Here is a 17,243-nt window from a genome sequence, read left to right as displayed (position 1 = left end):
GAAAAAGAAGGCGTATTTTGAACAGATACAACAAGATATTTTAATCATTAAAGAAAACATATGCTGAGTTCCATGAGGTTGGTTACATCAACACATAAGGAATGTTTGTTAAAATGAGGCATCAGTGCAGTCATTAAGATGTGCTCCAACAGCCTTGAGGTTATCTCAGCTGGTCAGAGAATGGTTTTGGTTACACCAGGTGGGTTCAAGCCCTGTATGGGCCATTTAGAGTCGGACTACATAATCCCTGTGGGTCCCTTCCAACTCAAAGCATTCTGTGAATCTCTAAACTCTAAGGGGATTTTCTTGGAGCAGGGGTTTGGGGTTTTTTTAGCCAGTGAATTACCTTAAAACAAACAAACAAACAAACAACAACAACAAAAAAACCCAAACCAACAACAATAAAATTGAAACACAGCTCAACTAAATTGTTTTTAGAATTCAAACAGATTATGACAAACACTGCTGTCTGTTAAAGCTCAAAATTCTGGTGTTGTTCTGATGAAGATCATTATCAACAGCAGTGCACCAAGGCAGGCTGACACATAATAGAGCCTGAAAAGCAGGTGAGCTCTGAGGTGGCTAATAATACACAAAAATCTCCTTCTCCTCTTGTTATTATATAGAAGCTCATTAAAATGATTCATCAACTGTGGCTTTAGGGAAGGAGGATGACTTACATTTGCCTGGGAATATTAACATGACAAAATGTTGTTTACTCAGCAGCCAACATGTGACAACACTCATTAGGAATAAAAACAGAATAGCCAAGTTCTTTATGCCTGATAATCTACACATATCTGTTGTCCATTTACTGCAGGACCACCCTCAGCCTGCTCTATGCAGGAGCTCCCAAGGGCACCAGTGTGGCCAGAGCTCCAGTTACTGCGCCTCTGGCAGCAGCTCGGATGCTTTATTTCACACATGGAGCTCCAAACACTGATTTTTCAGCTGTAAGTACACCTTCTTCTCCTGTCACTTCCCCAGCTTACCACTTGCTTTTTCTGCTGGAGCAAAGGGCAGGAGAGATCAAGCTGAGAGCTGCCATAAACAGGTATCAAAGTCAGCTGGGAAGGGACAGCACAGACGAACTTCACCACAGCAGATTCAACCACTGGGAAAGGGTTGGTGACTGTAGGGCTGTTCCCAACTGTTAAAGTAATAACCTGAAAACAGCAAACAAGGAAAGAGTTGAGTTCAAGCATGCTGCATTTCCACAGGTCTGAGCTACACTGTGACATCAGAATGAAAATCAAAAGTACAGTTCTTGGGGATTTTACTGCACTATTAACACACAGGAAGATGTAAAAAGGGGAGCATATTTCAAGAACAGTTCTTTATCACTATAAAAGTACTGTTCTGGGAACTCTTCTTAGGTGTTCATGTTCATTACTATCAAACTTGATTGAAACAACGAATCTCTTGTGACTGAACAAGGAAACAGCAGGTGTTCTTCTGGAGTGAGCATAGAACAGCCCAAAGGCAACATTTACAGTGAGTTCAGTGTGTTTAAAAACATCTCATTTTTTATTTTACATTAATTTTTCAGCCTTCAGCAAAATTCAGGGGATATAAAACCAGAGAATGCTGGTTTTCTCAGAGTTTGAGAACCAGAGAGGCAGCTCTGATCACCTGGCTCATCCCCTTGTGCACTCGTATAGGCAGAGCCACTCAGGTGTGATGTGCTGGGGACAGCCAGCCTTGCACAGACCTCCATATCAACACCAAGGCTTGTTCCTTTTGAATCTGCACTTACAGGAACAGCTCCACTTTTCAAAGCTTCCACTGAGGAAATACGTGGAACTTGATGGCCCAACCAAAATGCTTAGGCCCTGCAGAATTGCAGGAGGAAAACACTGTATCCAACCTAAAAGTTCCATGGGCTGCGGAAGGTGAATAAAGCAGGAGAAACCACTTCTGTATGTTGGAGAGAACAAACCAGGGGGAGAATGAGCCACGGCCACGCTCACCAAGGCTGCACAGAGAGTAGAGCGGTCAATTCTTGTGGCTGGCATTTGTTAGAATAAACACAATTATACTGGAAGGTAACACGGTTAAGAGGCGCAAGTCAGACAGAGGAGTCAGCCTGCTCAGTACCCTTCTGCTCTGATCCTGTTTATGCAAACTGAACCTGCACCCATCAGGATGTTCAATGCATCCCACAACATAAGGCTTCCACAACTCATTGCAGTATATTGCATTATACTGCAATAAACCCACCATCAGCCACTTTTTAACACAATGTTGTGAAATGCTCACTCTAAAACCCGCATCACAATGCATAAACAATGTACTTACCCAAGTCCTTTATTGGCTCATTCTAAAAACATCTTGCTACATAACAGGCATATGGCAGCATAAACCTGTCTGGAGCCAGTTCTCAATGCCTGATGGAGGGCAACACTGAGCCCTTCTGCCACTTACCTGCTCTCCCAGGCTCCTGCACAGCACCCTAACCCAGTGCTGGTTGTTGTTTCGGGGTGCGAGAGGTTCAAGTAAAGACAGGGCAATACTTTCTGCATCCTCAGCAGCGACGTTCCTGAAGAACTTGGAAGGTTCTTGGACCCATGGCCTTGGTCCTCCTTCAAACAACATATCCTTAGAGGAACCCAAAGTCACTAAAGCAACAGAGGGTGGATCAATAGCCTGTAATCAATTAATTAATTAAAAATTAATCATCTATTTACACAGTTTGGTTGTGCTCTGCAAAATAAACTTCCTTCTGAATGTAACAGCTGTATTGGTTACTTGGATAAGGCTGTGATTTCTCCCATGCAGTGGTTTGTCAGCATACTTAGTGAAAACCAGCTGCACCAAAATCCGCAAGGATTCTGTCCAGCTGGATTGGATTCAGAGGAAGCTATGGACCCAAAGAAAAGTTTTAGCTGCATTCTAATCACATCTCCCTCATGAGGAATTACAGCAAAAGGGAGACCCTTAATCTACTCTTCTGAGCACAGAGACTAGTATTCTACTACACTTTTAAAGATATATTCAAACTAAATGAAATAATATCAAATTGTAATTTCACTTGACAGTGCTCTCTCCAGAACGGTTCTGTGTATGTAATTGTTCTGCTACACAAGTTTTACTTCAAACCTCTCTAAAAACTTCTGCACTGATGTACATTCCTGGGACAGCCTGTGCTGTTCACCACCACAGCAATTAACCTGACATTTAGTATATACAAAAACTATTTCCAGTTTGTGTTTCACAACATCATATTACAGCATCATAACCACAAATTTGTACATTTGCACTAACATTTTTTCCATATTGGGGGAAAGCTATGTTCAAATACTCAGACTTCAGCCTGCAGTCAGTGATAGGCCTCTGCAGATGAGGTAACAAAGCAGCCTCTTCTGTATTTCCATCTATTGACCCTGGACTCAGCTTCTTTCTTATTAACATATTTTTATCTTTCTTACTCTTTATTTTCTTATTCCAGTGGTGGAATGTAAACCCACCCACCTCAGTTTTTCAAAATTATTCCTTACATAACCTGCTGCCTGTCATGCAAAGGTGTTTCAATGATGGATTGCTCCAGGAGCAGAGGAAGCAGACTCACTCTCAATGGGAGATAAGCGGCGATGGCGATGCTGGCACTGAGGCGCACGTGCCCATGGGTGTACACAACCACCACCCTGGTGTACCCCTGAAATTCAGCCTTCACTCTCACTCCAGTGCAAAAATCAGCAGTTGGCTTAAGTCTTCCTGTCAGATAAATTAAAATATACAAGATATATCTGGAAAGATTATTTGGAGAGAAATGCCCAGGCATGCTCATCAAATTCAACACGGCTGTTTGAAAAGAGCCTATCAGAAAGATGGAGAGAACTTCTTACAAGGACACGTAGGGACATGACAAGGGTGGAGCCTTCAAACTGAAAGAGGGAGGATTTAGATGGGATACGGGGGAAGAATTCTTGCCAGGGCTCTGGCACAGGGTGCCCAGAGCAGCTGTGGCTGCCCCAGATCCCTGGAAGTGTCCAAGACCAGGTAGGACAGGGCTTGGAGCAGCCTGGGATAGTGGGAGGTGTCCCTGCCCATGGCAGAGGGTGGGACTGGATGAGCTTTTAAGGTCTCTCCAAAACCATTCTGAATTAAAAAAAACAAATATATCCTCAAAATAGAACTACTTGGATTCCCTCCACTCTGGAGTTTGGCACTTCTGTGGGGATACAGTACAGAGCCATAAATCAGTGATTTAAGGAGAGGTGTAACTTGGTGAGACCTGTCACCAATTTAGCTTCAAACCAGGAAGAGAGTTAAAAGCACCTTCAAGTGGGCTGAACACGCCAGGGTTCTCCAGCTCCACCACAAGCTCCATGTGTGAGCAGTCTCTCAGTGGGACCAGCTTGCCCCTGTTCACACTGGTCTGGCCACTGATCCTCAGGGGCAGCTCCAGCACCTGCCCCACGTGTGCTTCCACCCGGCAGGGAGTGAACTTCATGGTGCTGGGCTCGCTCATGTACACCTGCCAGAGGGAAGGAACAAGGACACGTGTATGCCAGTGCTCTGCTCCCACGCTAGCCCAAGCCCACAGCAGCTTGATGAGCCTTCCTTTCACTGCTGCTCCTGTAATTCTCTCTTCTGCTTTATCAACTTTGAAGTGTGGACTAAGCTGTGTGCTGTTTCCAGGAGGTACCATCACCACCTGGGAGAGGCTCAGCATCCATTAAAGAATCCACCTCAGACTGACCACAGATTTCATACAATCACTGTGATCAAAGCTTTTATTTGCATTATCTTAACTATTTAATCTTCTGCAACTGCTTCAGGAGACCAAACCATATGGTACAGAGTTAAAGCTGTATAATCTGTGTTGATTAACTACTCCTAAAACTACTACTACTAAAAATGTGTTCACTGAGATGAGTAAACAGAACTCTGAAGAGCTGTTCCACAAAGAACACAGGAACAAAGGCAATCAAAAACAACCTATTCAGATTGTGCAATACACTGCTCTGAAAGCTCACATGGACAAAAGGTTTCTTTCTGTCTTCAGGCTTTGACTTATGTTTGAGGATAAGAAGTTTTAGCTGAAAAACATCTTCATTCCTGTGTCTCTGGCTGGTAACTGTTGCATTGCTAAAAAGTAGCATCCTGGGTTGTTCAGAGAATTATTTCAGAGCGAGTGTGTAAGCTAAATTTTGAACAGATTTTAATTCATGTCACATCCTTCCCTTTGGGGCCACCAGATATACTGCTCCTGCATTCTCCTCACTCTACACCACGCACCCTGATCACCATCACCTAAGAACAGGGGATGGTCTGCAGACACCACAAATATCCCTCTTTAGAGCTATGATTTTCGTTGCCATTTTCTCCTAGTTTTCCTAAAATACTGTTTGTTCTTGGCCAGCTTAGGTATCTGGAGTCAATCTGCAGCACTGGGTGCACTTCAGTTACTTCTCCAGACAGAAATTTCTTTGCACATCCTGGTAACAACTGTCACCCTTTGATACCAAGGGAGAACACTCACCTATCGATCTACAGAATGAATTTTTAGTTTGACTTGTCTGCTTAGACAGCCAGGTCAGGAGTCAATTACCATTTCCTTCTTGCAATTAAAACTTCCCACAAGGAAAAGGACTTGCCAAGGAGAACAGGAAGAGGCAAAAACGGGAGTGAAGTTAATGCACTGGACAGTATTTGATTCCCTGAAACACAAACTGAAACTAATCACTTAACCTGCCACAGGGCAGGAAGCAGAATGCCTATGGCATTCTCAGCTCCTCTGCTGTTTACAAAAGCCATGCTCAAGAACAATAACTGAAAAATAAATTTCTTACCTTCACTTCTCCATAATGCAACGGATTCCGAACATCAAATGCCTGAATAATGCTGACTCCAGCATCACTCCCAGTGGTCATTACTCCTTTTGCTGTCACTGTGGCTACTGCCTGGTTAGAAGAGGACCAGCTGAAGTTGCCACTTCCACCATGAGCCTGGAATACAGAGGGAAAAATCTTTCAAACATTTAATCAAGTACATGGTTCTCACATTTCACAGCTTTGGATATCTTGCATGAAAACCAGGAATGCACTGAGGATGGAACATACAAATAAAATAATACCTCAGAACTTAATAAGCAAGATGAAATAAGACAGAGATGAGAAGACTGCTACCACCCTTCATTCATTTTAATTTCAGCTTCTCTCACACTCCAAAGTAAATGTCAAAAGTTCCATCAGAGTAAAACACAGGTGAACACTGGAGCATTTTTTTTATGTATATTGTTGTAATTTCTTTAACTTCCTCAGCATTTCCTTTAACCTATTTCATAATTAAAAATGAACAGGGTGATAAATCTTGTCTAGAGGGACAGTGTGGAAAACAAACCAATCTAAATTATGCAGGAGCTTAGCTAGTAATTTTTACCAGGAAAAGAGAATAAAAAGAAAAAATGAAGAGGAGGGTCATTTCCCTTCTTCCTTCCTCTGAGCACATGCACAACCTGATTACAGAAGGACACAGACAAATGAATAAATAGGTAGTGGCGTGTTACAGATGATGCACAGGATGTGGTGAGAAAGGCTAAAAGAATGCAAGAGTTCAGCATATCTGTAAAGGTATTTTAGTTGAAACAGGGATATGACCAGAAAATATAAAACAGAAATACCCAATTCTTAATAACTGTATGAAGTCTCATGTCCTTGCCATAAACCCCAGACACCTCACTACATTTTTTTCTCTCTGGCAGTCAATCTGCTTTGAGGAGAGGAAGGGTAAAGCAGCTTCCCTGCAGGCTGATCATTAGCCACAGGCTGGCAGGGAGCTCCACACTGCTACCTGTGATGCCCTCCCCAGGAACCTTCCCATGCTCAGCCTCACACAGCTGGCACTGCACCTCCTGTGCGTGGACTGAAGGAAGGCAACAGAAACCATCTCATTAGCACAAATATGAACAAAGCAACCCCCAACAAACCAGGCAGCTGACAAAATTCACCCAGAATTCCTGCCAGGAATTCTGATACCATCTGGTGGGAGTTACTTCAGCTGTAAATAGAATTTGGTTAGATCCAAAAATCCCTTTCAATTTATTTTCAGAAGAACTTTATTCACTCATTTGAAACAGCCTGACTGAAGCTACGGAGTTGGAGGCTCTGACGGAGGAAGAAAACAGTTGAGCTGTGTGTGTGCTACTGACAACCACTGGTATTGTGGGATGGAGAGACCAGAAGAAAGGTCTCAGTTTAAGCAAAATTGAAATCTTGGGAGAAAAAAGTTTCTATGTTTTTACTGAAAAAAATCAGAGTAAAGTAAGAATACCGACACAATTACTGCAGTACTTGTAATGCAAGGAACGTTCTCTAGTGAGATACTTCATTATATATGCAAGATAAGATGAAGTAAGAATAGAACTGTGAGAGAGGTAGGAAACAAAATCACATTTCCTTTCCCTTACTGGGAAAACTACAGCAGAATTATGATGAGGTACTGAAAATGCAGATTTGTAGAAAGAATTTTTACCACACTCTGCTGGTGTCGTCAGGAATAGCATGAAGTAAACTAAATTAATCCCACGGAACAGACAAGTAGAGATGCAGGGCTTAATTCAATGGAGTCGCCTTTAGAATTAAACTGGAGAATGCAGAATGTTTAATCCCTAAGAGATTGATTCTCTCCATAGAATCACTGAACCAGTTAAGGCCAGAAAAGACCTCTGAGATCAACAAGTCCACCACTGAACCACATCCTCAGGTGACACACCCCCATGTTTTTTGAGCACTTCCAGGGATGGTGACTCTACCACTGCCCTGGGCAGCCTGTGCCAGTGCTCAACAACTCTAGGTGTGAAGAAATTTTTGTCTAAAATCCAATCTAAACGTGAGGCTGTTTCCTCTCATCCTGTCCCTTGTTACCTAGGAGAAGAGCTTGGCACCAACTGTGCTGCCTATTTGGATATGGTTTACTTAAGACAGATCCAAAACTGAGCACTATTTTCTTGCTAAAAGGGAGAGGTAGGAACTGCGCATCCAACACTTAGCACAGAGTCTGAGTATCACTGGCCTGGGATGAGAGTCTGGGCTGAGAAAGCACAACTTTCTTTTCCCTACTTAGGCTAGACATACTGGATACTGGAACACAAACTATTTGTTTCACGAAGCATAAGGAATAACTGACAGCTTGGGAGAAATGACACACCTAAAAAACACTGAAATCATCTCTTCTGTAAACGAGCTGTGGCCTTTGCCTCCCTGGAACTTTGGATTAGGAGCATGAGGTGTGTGGCCAGTGAAGAATACTGATGTCCAAGGCTGGAAGAGTGCTGCTACTTAATCTTGTCATGCCCTTTTTGCAGTCACTTCACACTCCCATTCATATTTCCTATCCTTGCCAGCAAAGGGCAGCCTCTAATGATTGCTGTGGAGCTTTGGATATAGGATGCTTCCTGGAATTCCAAACCACTCCAGGCATAGGTGTGTGGTGCATGCGTAAGGGAGAAAGGAAGGGATCACAAGAAGTAGAAGTCAGTGGGGTTTTTATGTTTATTGGTTTCTTGGTGTTTTTTTAAATTGTATATTAATTCCTGTAACTAATGCCTCATAAAGTTCTTCCAAATTACATTTTGGATGCCACTATGCCTGAAGTCAACCCTATCTTTGTGGTGTCAAGCCCCAGAGTGCCTGCCTGAGCAAGCTGGGTAGTTCTTTGGCATACCTGGATGGTGCACTGGTAGACTCCTGCTTTTGGCTGCCAAGGAAACATCAGAATGCTGGGTAAAAGAAATATTGGAACATAGATCTCCACATCCTGCTGGTTTCGCACTGGGACTGGTAAGGTATGAACACCTCCATCCTGCGAAGTGCAAAAGCAGTGTTATAAATGGCACCACAGAGATGCCCAGAATTAATGTTTAATACTTCTGTACAGAAAAGTCCTTGAAAACACCTCAGAGAGGAAGGAAAACTATTTAGGACCACTTATGAACACAGTTCCCTGTGAGCAAACAGTTTCTAGCAGCAAGGTGTGCCACTGTATTAAATGAGTGCTACTGCTATGAAGATCCAAGTGCCCACGTTAATTTAAAAGGGAAACAGCAGGAAGAAATACACTCTTTCACTGCTCCTGTTTTGAGACCTCATTTGGAGAGCCAATCTGGAGGCTCAACACCTATATTTACTCTTTGCTCATCCCACAGTATACAAAATTCAGCCAGAAAGACCCATTGCTCAGCCCCCCCAAACGCTGGCCTTCACAGCTCTGCTGTCACTGCAGTGCCACAAACCTCTGGCACAACACAATGTTACTGCAGTTCTGAGGAAAAAAAAAGCTCTCGGGATGTCTTTTCATTGAAGAGATGATCTCTGACACAGAAAATGGCCATGGCTTATCATATTCAAGGAGCTACTAAATTCTGCTCAAGGAATCACTAAGGTGATTTCACATCAAATGGGTTGAAGGGTTGAATTTTCAAGCAAAAGCAACTCACTTCCACATCACCTGCCCTAGTTAGCCACACATTCAGCAGCCTGCCCAACCAGCAGAAAGTTAATGAATATTAATTTGGAGAAATGTGCAGGCTGATACATTCAGCAGGCTGTCATTCCAGAGTTTAAGGTTACTTACCAATTGATAGCAAACTTCCCCAACGTAACTGACTGCAGAACAAGGCCAGGGTATGAGAGTAATGATCCTACCACAATAAAGTGTAAAATTCCCTCAACCTGTGAGAGGCCCCTTGCCCAGCACAAGGATTTGCCACAAGAAAAGAAATCAGTGCTGTGCACCACTACTTTAACAGGAGTTTGCCACATGCTCGGGAGCAAAATCCCAGTCTTTATTTAAGCAAATCCTCTATTGACTCAATTGACAGTTTTCATGAAGAAAGGATTTTAGAATTTGGTGCTTAATCTGTTCAAACAAAGACAGCTCAGACCCATGTAATTCTTAGGTTTCTTTTTTGCTAGGAAGTCACTACTGCACAGCTCAATTATTTTTAGGCCTACCAGTGAAGCAGAGGAGTTTTCACAAAGACACACCTGATCAACTACTGATGTCAGCGCAGCATCAATCATGGTCTGACCCGCCTTTACTGCCATCACATAATGATAGGATCCATTCAGAGAGGACTGCAGCACCTCCAAGCATTCTTTGGACAGCTCTGTAGTAATTCTGATGTTCTAAAACAAAAACATTAAATAGAAATTGCCACAGGTAACTGACATCAATAGAGGACAGAAAGCACTAAACATACAAGTTTTGACTCACAAGTCAGTGAGCAAACCACTGTTTAATAACATGGTTCAAAGACACATTGTTGAAACTGATTAGAACTTTCCCTACAGAAGTTTCAGTCTTTCAGGAAGATTTTACATTTAGACACAACATTAATTTTCACATTATCAGCAACATGTAATTTAACATGGAAGTACCCATATTCATACCACTAAATAATTCATATTTTACAGTATTTTTCTAATTATTTCCTTCTTCAACACAGAAGAACATGAACATACTGCCTCAACAGCACACTACTGAGCTCTAGCTCAAAACTCAGATCTGTATCCCAAAAAGCAATTATGGGCAAATAAAGTAACATTCCCATAGCTCCAATATTCTGAAAAGCAGTAACTTAATACAATTTTTCTTGTTGCAACTGAATGATTTAAGTTTAGTTTCTTTTGTAGTTTTTTAAGAGCTATGTATATTTCGTAACTAGTATATAGAATTTAGGAAGAGGCTCTTCCCTGTGAGGGTGATGAGGCCCTGGCACAGGATGCCCAGAGGAGCTGTGGCTGCCCCTGGATCCCTGGCAGTGGCAAAGGCCAGGCTGGACAGGGCTTGGAGCAGCCTGGGACAGTGGAGGGTGTCCCTGCCCATGGCAGGGCTGGGACTGGATGATTTAAGGTTGCTCCAAGCCCCATCCAACCTGAAAGACATTGTCCAACTTCCATTTTTTTTCTACAGCACTTAACTCCCAATAATTTCACAGGAATCACCCAGAGTGCTTTATTTTTAAAAAGTAACAACAACAAAAGAAATGGAAAAACTGAAAAGGCAAGAAACAACATGCTTTGTACTGTCCTGTCTCAATGTAAATAAGAAATCACACAAATAATGCCAAAGCAAGCCAGGATGTAGGAGACAGTCACTGAAAATTATCTAAACATTTCAACTTACATCAGATAAATACACCTTATTTCTTGATTTATCATACACCTCAATTGTAATTTCATAACGTCTGCCTGTTTCCAAGACCCATCTGTCACCTGGATGAACTGTAAATCCTGCAAAACAGGAAATATTGAACAGTGCAAACCAACAGCCTCTTTATCTAACTGAGAAAAGCATTTTGCTTCTGGTGCCCATATGCTGCAGATGAACAGTCATTATTTTAAACTGCTGACTACAGAGATAAAAGAAAATACATAAAACCTACTTCACGTTGAACTACCTTTATGAACAAAATTAATTTTCTGTGAAAACTAACACTAAATGGAAGCATGGAGGTACAGCATGAAAACCACAGAAACAAGGCCAGAAATTGCATTAAGCAATCAGGAAGACCGCAGCAATACCAACCCAAATATGCAGGAGGTACCACATGGACCGTGCTGTTGGGCAGTCTGGACACCCCCTGCAGGCGGACACCTGAGGGCTCAGTCAAGGAACACACAGGTTCAGTACTAGTCAAGTCAAGGGCAGCATTTTCCTGGGACTCCTCCTCTTTGGCTATTTTAAACCTCATTGTACACTGCAAATAAACATTATCCCCATTTCACTGCAAGACAGTGAGCACTTTGGAAGAGATCTCACTAGAAAATATAATGATTAAAATATAAAAATTAAATAAAGCCCCATCACATTTCTACACTGACTGAGGGGAACAGACATGATTTAAGTGGTCTTTTGCCACCTAATTTGTTAAAACATTCCAAGACATCAGACAGCTCTGCTGAGACTGAATTCACAGCAGTGCTGCTTTCCACAGCTCCACCACTGCTCCTGATTTCCAGATTCTTGGTAGAAATGAGGATAACTTGATCTTTCTGTATTGCTAAGGGTGGAAGGCTTGTCTCCTTCCACAGAGTGGTGGCTGGAGAAGCATTCCCAAGGAGGATACTCTTGTCCACCAGGATGAGACTGGTTTGGCCCTGCTGCAGTGCAGTCACAATGGATGTTGCCTGGTCCAGCTTGGCAACTGGCCAGGAGGGAACTCCCTTGGGATGGAGAATGTTATTCTGGAGCTGCAACTCATACTGGTCTGATGGCATCGCTATTTCTGGAGGTGAAACAAAACATATGAAACAATAAAAGCAGGTGTGGCAGTATTTGGCTGCTGCTAATTATAGCTGATTATTTTTTATTGATGCCTAGTGCATGTATTAAATCAGTATTTTTATTGTCTTATAAAAATAGCACTACTGTCATCACATCAACACATACACAAAAAATGAGCTTCTTGGAAAATTTAATGTCTTTGAAACTCCAATTCACAACTAAAACCATCTCACTATTTAGACCTAACATTCAACTGATTTCCAGCTTCCAAAGAAAATGAAAAGACATGAGGGAAAAAAGGAAAAAAGAAGGGAGGAGAGAAAGCGCAACACACTGCATTTTGAAACAGGCATAAAGTCAGCTAACCCACATTTATAAAGGCTTCACTTTGTGGAGCAAATCCATTTGCCAATTAAACATTTTCTGTTAGAAAAGTTACTAATCTAAATTTGATTTAAGTAAGAAAGTCAGTTCCTCATTGACTGTCAACATCTAAAATGACAACGTTAGCTCCTATTTTAAGTTTTTAAGTCCTCGTCTTTACATCCTTGAAAAATCTGCAAAAGTATATTCTTAACAGTCACAATTTTTTTGACTGAAAGAACTAAACAGCTGTATCACTGTGTGCCTTAGGAAAACAGTATTAAATATTAACAAAGTAGTTTAAACACAATTAAAAATTTCTCAGAAGTTAAAAATTCACACAAAGCATTAAAATATAAAAATAAATGAGACCAGAACAAACCTGTGATCTTCCCTTGACTCAGTTTCTGAACTCTGTACTGAATTGATGTTCCTACCAGAAGATAAATGTCATATACTGGATTTAAAAGGATGTTTTCCAAAATAAGCAACCTGACTTCCGCAGGGTGTACATCCTGTTGACAGAGGGGGAAAGAAAAGTAACCCCATTAAGAGCAGCTCATTTGTTTGAAACAGACCAAGCAGCAGGAACTTAGAATCTAGCAGTGAAAAACATTACTTGCTGCAATTCACTCTTTATTTTCATCTTGAATTTTGTCACAACATGGCAATGCAAAGGACAGTGAATAGTACAGAGATCTGCCCTGTGCACAGTGCAAGAATGAAGAAAAATTCATGTCTGTATGAAAATAATTTTGGAGCATACAGAAAAACTTGAGACAGATGCTCATTCAGACATTTAGAAATCCATCTTCCCCCCTGACATTCACAATTCTTACCTTATAGATGCTTTCCTGAAGTCTTGCCTTTAATTTAGAACTCCCTGTTCTCATTCCAGACACCAGAATGGTATCTCCTTGCTTGGCAACTTTTTCCATTTCCAATATATAGGAAGGTGGGATGTAAGTGGATTCTAAGAATTTGAGTATACTGAAAGGTGAATCAAAATTGAATAGAAAATTGTTAGCGAATCTTTGTAAACCCACAGAGAAACACCACCAACATGTATCCCCAGCCAGTTCCATTTTTTAAGCCAATTTAAGACACTTGCCTGGACCAGATATCCAAATTTTACTCATTCTTTGAGGTATCTGCAGCTAATTTCTTTGACAGATAAGCTTGTCTGAAGCTTGCTCGTGAGCTATCAGAAGACTGCACATGCTGTCTACTATGACCCCTCCAGTTTGTTCAGTAGGTGAGACTGCAAAAACTCTCTATATTGTAGAACTCATGTGCAAGACCCAAAGCTTACGTTTATAAAAGCAACAGATCAACAAACCCAGAACGTAACTCCGACCTCTCTCAGGAAGCCAGGATGTACTTAATAAATGACTATGAAAATCGTCTACAAGCAGAAGACTAGTAGTAACTGTTAGAAACTCCAGTGAAAAGTGGCAAAAGGGAGGGAAGGCATTTCCCATGAATGAGCAAATGACAGGAAATTTTGGGAAGAGGAGCACAGGGTGTCACCTTCTGCACATCATCTACTGGCTTCATGAGCACTTTCACAGTAAAACCAGTAGAGCAGTATGGAGAACAGTTATGGATATTAACATATTCATGACAATTTATGATTTATTTGCAAAGCTGTACCACCTGTAGAACACTTCTATGCTATCATAGTTAAGCCAACAGTAGAGCATATATCAGTATTAGTTTGGTTAAAATCACATCAGCAAATACTTATACTGAAAGAAAAAGCTCCACATGTACTAGATTTGGGATATCCAGTCCCACTAAGCCATTCATTCTGGCTCTCACTCATGCCTGCAGCTTCAGGTGTATGATGGGCTTAATAGGCCTTCCCCAGCTAATGCTGCTTCTCTAAGGCTGCAGAATCATTCTGTGCTTGCCCAGTAGCAAAGTCTTGTTTGCTCCCCCCACACCACTTGCAGTGTATTGGGAGTAGCAGTTTGAGGATGGAAGCTGGCTGTTAACCTTCCTGCTCAGTAGGAGAACTGGTTTCCCTGCAAGAAATCATCCTATTTTGACACCCAAATTAAGTGCCCACTGACACCTGAGACTCTTCAGGTTCAGAGCTCCTTTCTGAAATGGAAGGGGACTTTTTTCCCTCAAAAGCTAAAAAATAAAACTCTGCTGAAATCCTGAGATAACAATCTTACTGATAAAATCTTCCTTTTGCATGAGATGTTTCAGCAAGATCAACAACCGCATCTGTTTATTTCTGATTATTGCACCAGAGCTGCTCACTAACACTATCAGTTAAAATAAACAGGGATCAAAGTGCCCAGGCTGTCAAGTAGGTAGACGCTTAAAAAAACCCAACCTGAAACAACTGGCCCTTAACATCATAGTTTTACGTATCAGTTCAGTAAACTGCCTAGATGTGGGAAAGTATTTTACACAACAGACTGAACAGACTTTAAAGACCAAAGGAAATTACTTTACCGCAGAGCATCGTCAGAGTCTGAGAAGCCATCGGCCTCTGGGTCCTTCACCACTGTCCAGTCAAACACCAACCCTGCCAAAGTGCTGAAAGTGTTTCCTACAAATCAAACAACCAGATTAAAACAAAAATAGAGAACAAGCATAGTCTTCCTGGAAGATAAACCATGACTTATTTCCCCGGGGAATTTCTCTGTTTTATCCCTACAAGAACAACCATGAAGCACCCTTGAGTTTGCACAAACACCAAACCATGAATCCAATACTACACAGAGAATAAAAACAAATTTATTTTTCATTATTAACATATCACCATACTCCACTTTCCTGGTTTACAAACACAGGTGGCAATCATGGTTTAGAAACACAAGTGGGATGGGCTCAGTAAGAGCCCCAAACAATTAATTGAATGTTTTATAGCTGCTTGACACATTATTTCCTTTTCAGTAGTTGTCCTAAAAGCCCCTGTCTTGGTGTGTTATGCATGCACAAAACTTGATTATCAAAAGCATGGAATTCTTATCAGATCATGGCTCTTTTTCTGACGCTACAGACTACAAAAAAGCAGAAGTTTTCTGCTCCTATTAAATAATAATGCATTCAGTCCAAATGCACTGACTCTTATGAGCCTAAATAGTGCCTCCCAAAAGTGAGCATTTATGTACTAATTAACAGATTGAGCAGTTGGTGGCTGGTCTCAAACATCACCTCTGAACTTCTTGCTGGATATCTGACTAATCACAAAAATGCCCTTTTGCAAAATTCTTTAGACTACCTCAGCTCAAAAGGAAAAAAAAAGAAAGAACAGACAACTTCACAATGTTCACAAGGAATTATCCAGGAGAATCTCCTTAAAATTCTCCTATTGGCTTCAAACAATCAACTGTGTGACAAATAAAGCCAGTGCATGTATCAGACAGTTAAAACTTTCAATATATATTTAATCATTTACAAGATCTCTTACCTTCTGAATCCAAAGCATGAATTTTGAGCTCCAGTGGTGCATCTTCAAGGTAGAGCTCTCTCGTTGTGGACACTACTTGAATGTCGTGAATTAAATCAACGATGGCATCACAGCGAAGCACTTGTCCAGTCACTTGAAGAGACATCAGGAAGAGCACAAGAAATCATAATCCTGCATGTGCTCATCAGGAACAATGACAAGTCAAGATGCACCTCAAAATTAGCCAGTGGCACAAGACACTGACACTGAAGGAACTGAAACTTGGTCGTGACTCGATGAAGAAACTCGTGGTCAAATGGTGGCTCAGACAGCAAGTAAAGCAGTTGAACTCACTTGCTCACTGAACTGCAGAACAGATCTGCAGAAACTGATTTCCATCTGCATTGACAGGTACAGGTGTTGTCTGGGAGTGCTTATGCAGATTGCTACAGTGCTCTCATGTCCCAGAGAAATTAATGGCTTTTACCCACAGACATTAAACGCCCATGAACTCCTTCAGTTGGTGACTGCAAGGCATTTAATTGGCCATCTGGTTTTGCCTCTCTGTCACTATAAAAACCAACCAGGAATATTGCACGGCAAACACTAAAGCAACTACCAGCTTTTTCAAATGTGAAGTATCCGAATTGTATTAGTCATTTTTATTAAATACCTTTTTATATTTCAGTCACCCCGTCTATTTGTGGATTTTGGGGGGTGGGTGTTAAGAATTACATTTTTCCTGAGTGTATCATTAAAATAATTAACACTTATCTGAGGCAAACAGAAGTTAAAACCCACGCCCATGGAAAGTCTAAAATGACTGTGCATGGGAACTGAAATTTGTGTGTGCACCTGTAAATCTCTGCTTTGCTGCCGGAGGACAGCAGGATGCCCAGGAGAAGCAGTGCTTTGCTCAGACTCACGTGTATCCTCGGCAGAGATGATGGCGGTGAGACGCGTGGGCTGCGAGGAGCGCGCCTGGACCAGCGCTCTCTGTGAGCAGTGGAAGCCGTCCTGCCCCAGTGGCTCGATGCTCGCCACCTCTGGCCGCGTGGATGACCTGTGGGGTGGGGTGCTGTCAGCACACAGCTCTGCCTTCAAAGCCACAAAAGCAATTCACCTGGGACATGCTGCATGGTCAGCAGCTGACTTTGGGAAGAGCTGGATGGCAGCAGCTCCTTCAGGACCCCAGACTAGGCAAACGTGGGCTAAGGACGGGAAAAGCCCAGGCCAGAGG

The 17,243-nt window shown here is 41.9% G+C and overlaps 1 protein-coding gene across 3 annotated transcripts in view; it reads right to left on the bottom strand.

Moving 5' to 3' along the window:
- The window catches only part of NUP210 (nucleoporin 210), a 57,444-nt gene that overhangs the window by 32,468 nt on the left and 7,733 nt on the right, over nucleotides 1-17,243 (bottom strand). For all 3 annotated transcript variants that reach the window (XR_015275114.1, XM_086846614.1, XM_086846615.1), the window contains exons 2-16: nucleotides 16,930-17,066; nucleotides 16,025-16,156; nucleotides 15,064-15,160; nucleotides 13,434-13,584; nucleotides 12,977-13,109; nucleotides 12,074-12,232; nucleotides 11,533-11,601; nucleotides 11,131-11,237; nucleotides 9,990-10,130; nucleotides 8,668-8,805; nucleotides 5,796-5,951; nucleotides 4,279-4,477; nucleotides 3,569-3,714; nucleotides 2,425-2,646; nucleotides 993-1,166 (exon numbers count right to left, since the gene is read on the bottom strand). Coding sequence is in view for 2 of the 3 variants with exons in the window: in XM_086846614.1 (XP_086702740.1) it covers nucleotides 993-1,166; nucleotides 2,425-2,646; nucleotides 3,569-3,714; nucleotides 4,279-4,477; nucleotides 5,796-5,951; nucleotides 8,668-8,805; nucleotides 9,990-10,130; nucleotides 11,131-11,237; nucleotides 11,533-11,601; nucleotides 12,074-12,232; nucleotides 12,977-13,109; nucleotides 13,434-13,584; nucleotides 15,064-15,160; nucleotides 16,025-16,156; nucleotides 16,930-17,066 (2,161 nt within the window). In the remaining variant the exon portion in view is untranslated. The remainder of the gene's footprint in view (nucleotides 1-992; nucleotides 1,167-2,424; nucleotides 2,647-3,568; nucleotides 3,715-4,278; nucleotides 4,478-5,795; nucleotides 5,952-8,667; nucleotides 8,806-9,989; nucleotides 10,131-11,130; nucleotides 11,238-11,532; nucleotides 11,602-12,073; nucleotides 12,233-12,976; nucleotides 13,110-13,433; nucleotides 13,585-15,063; nucleotides 15,161-16,024; nucleotides 16,157-16,929; nucleotides 17,067-17,243) is intronic.

This window comes from Cyanistes caeruleus, chromosome 11, assembly GCF_971803275.1.
Source record: "Cyanistes caeruleus chromosome 11, bCyaCae1.hap1.1, whole genome shotgun sequence".
NCBI lineage: Eukaryota > Metazoa > Chordata > Aves > Passeriformes > Paridae > Cyanistes > Cyanistes caeruleus.
This window is presented reverse-complemented; position numbering and strand designations above follow the sequence as displayed.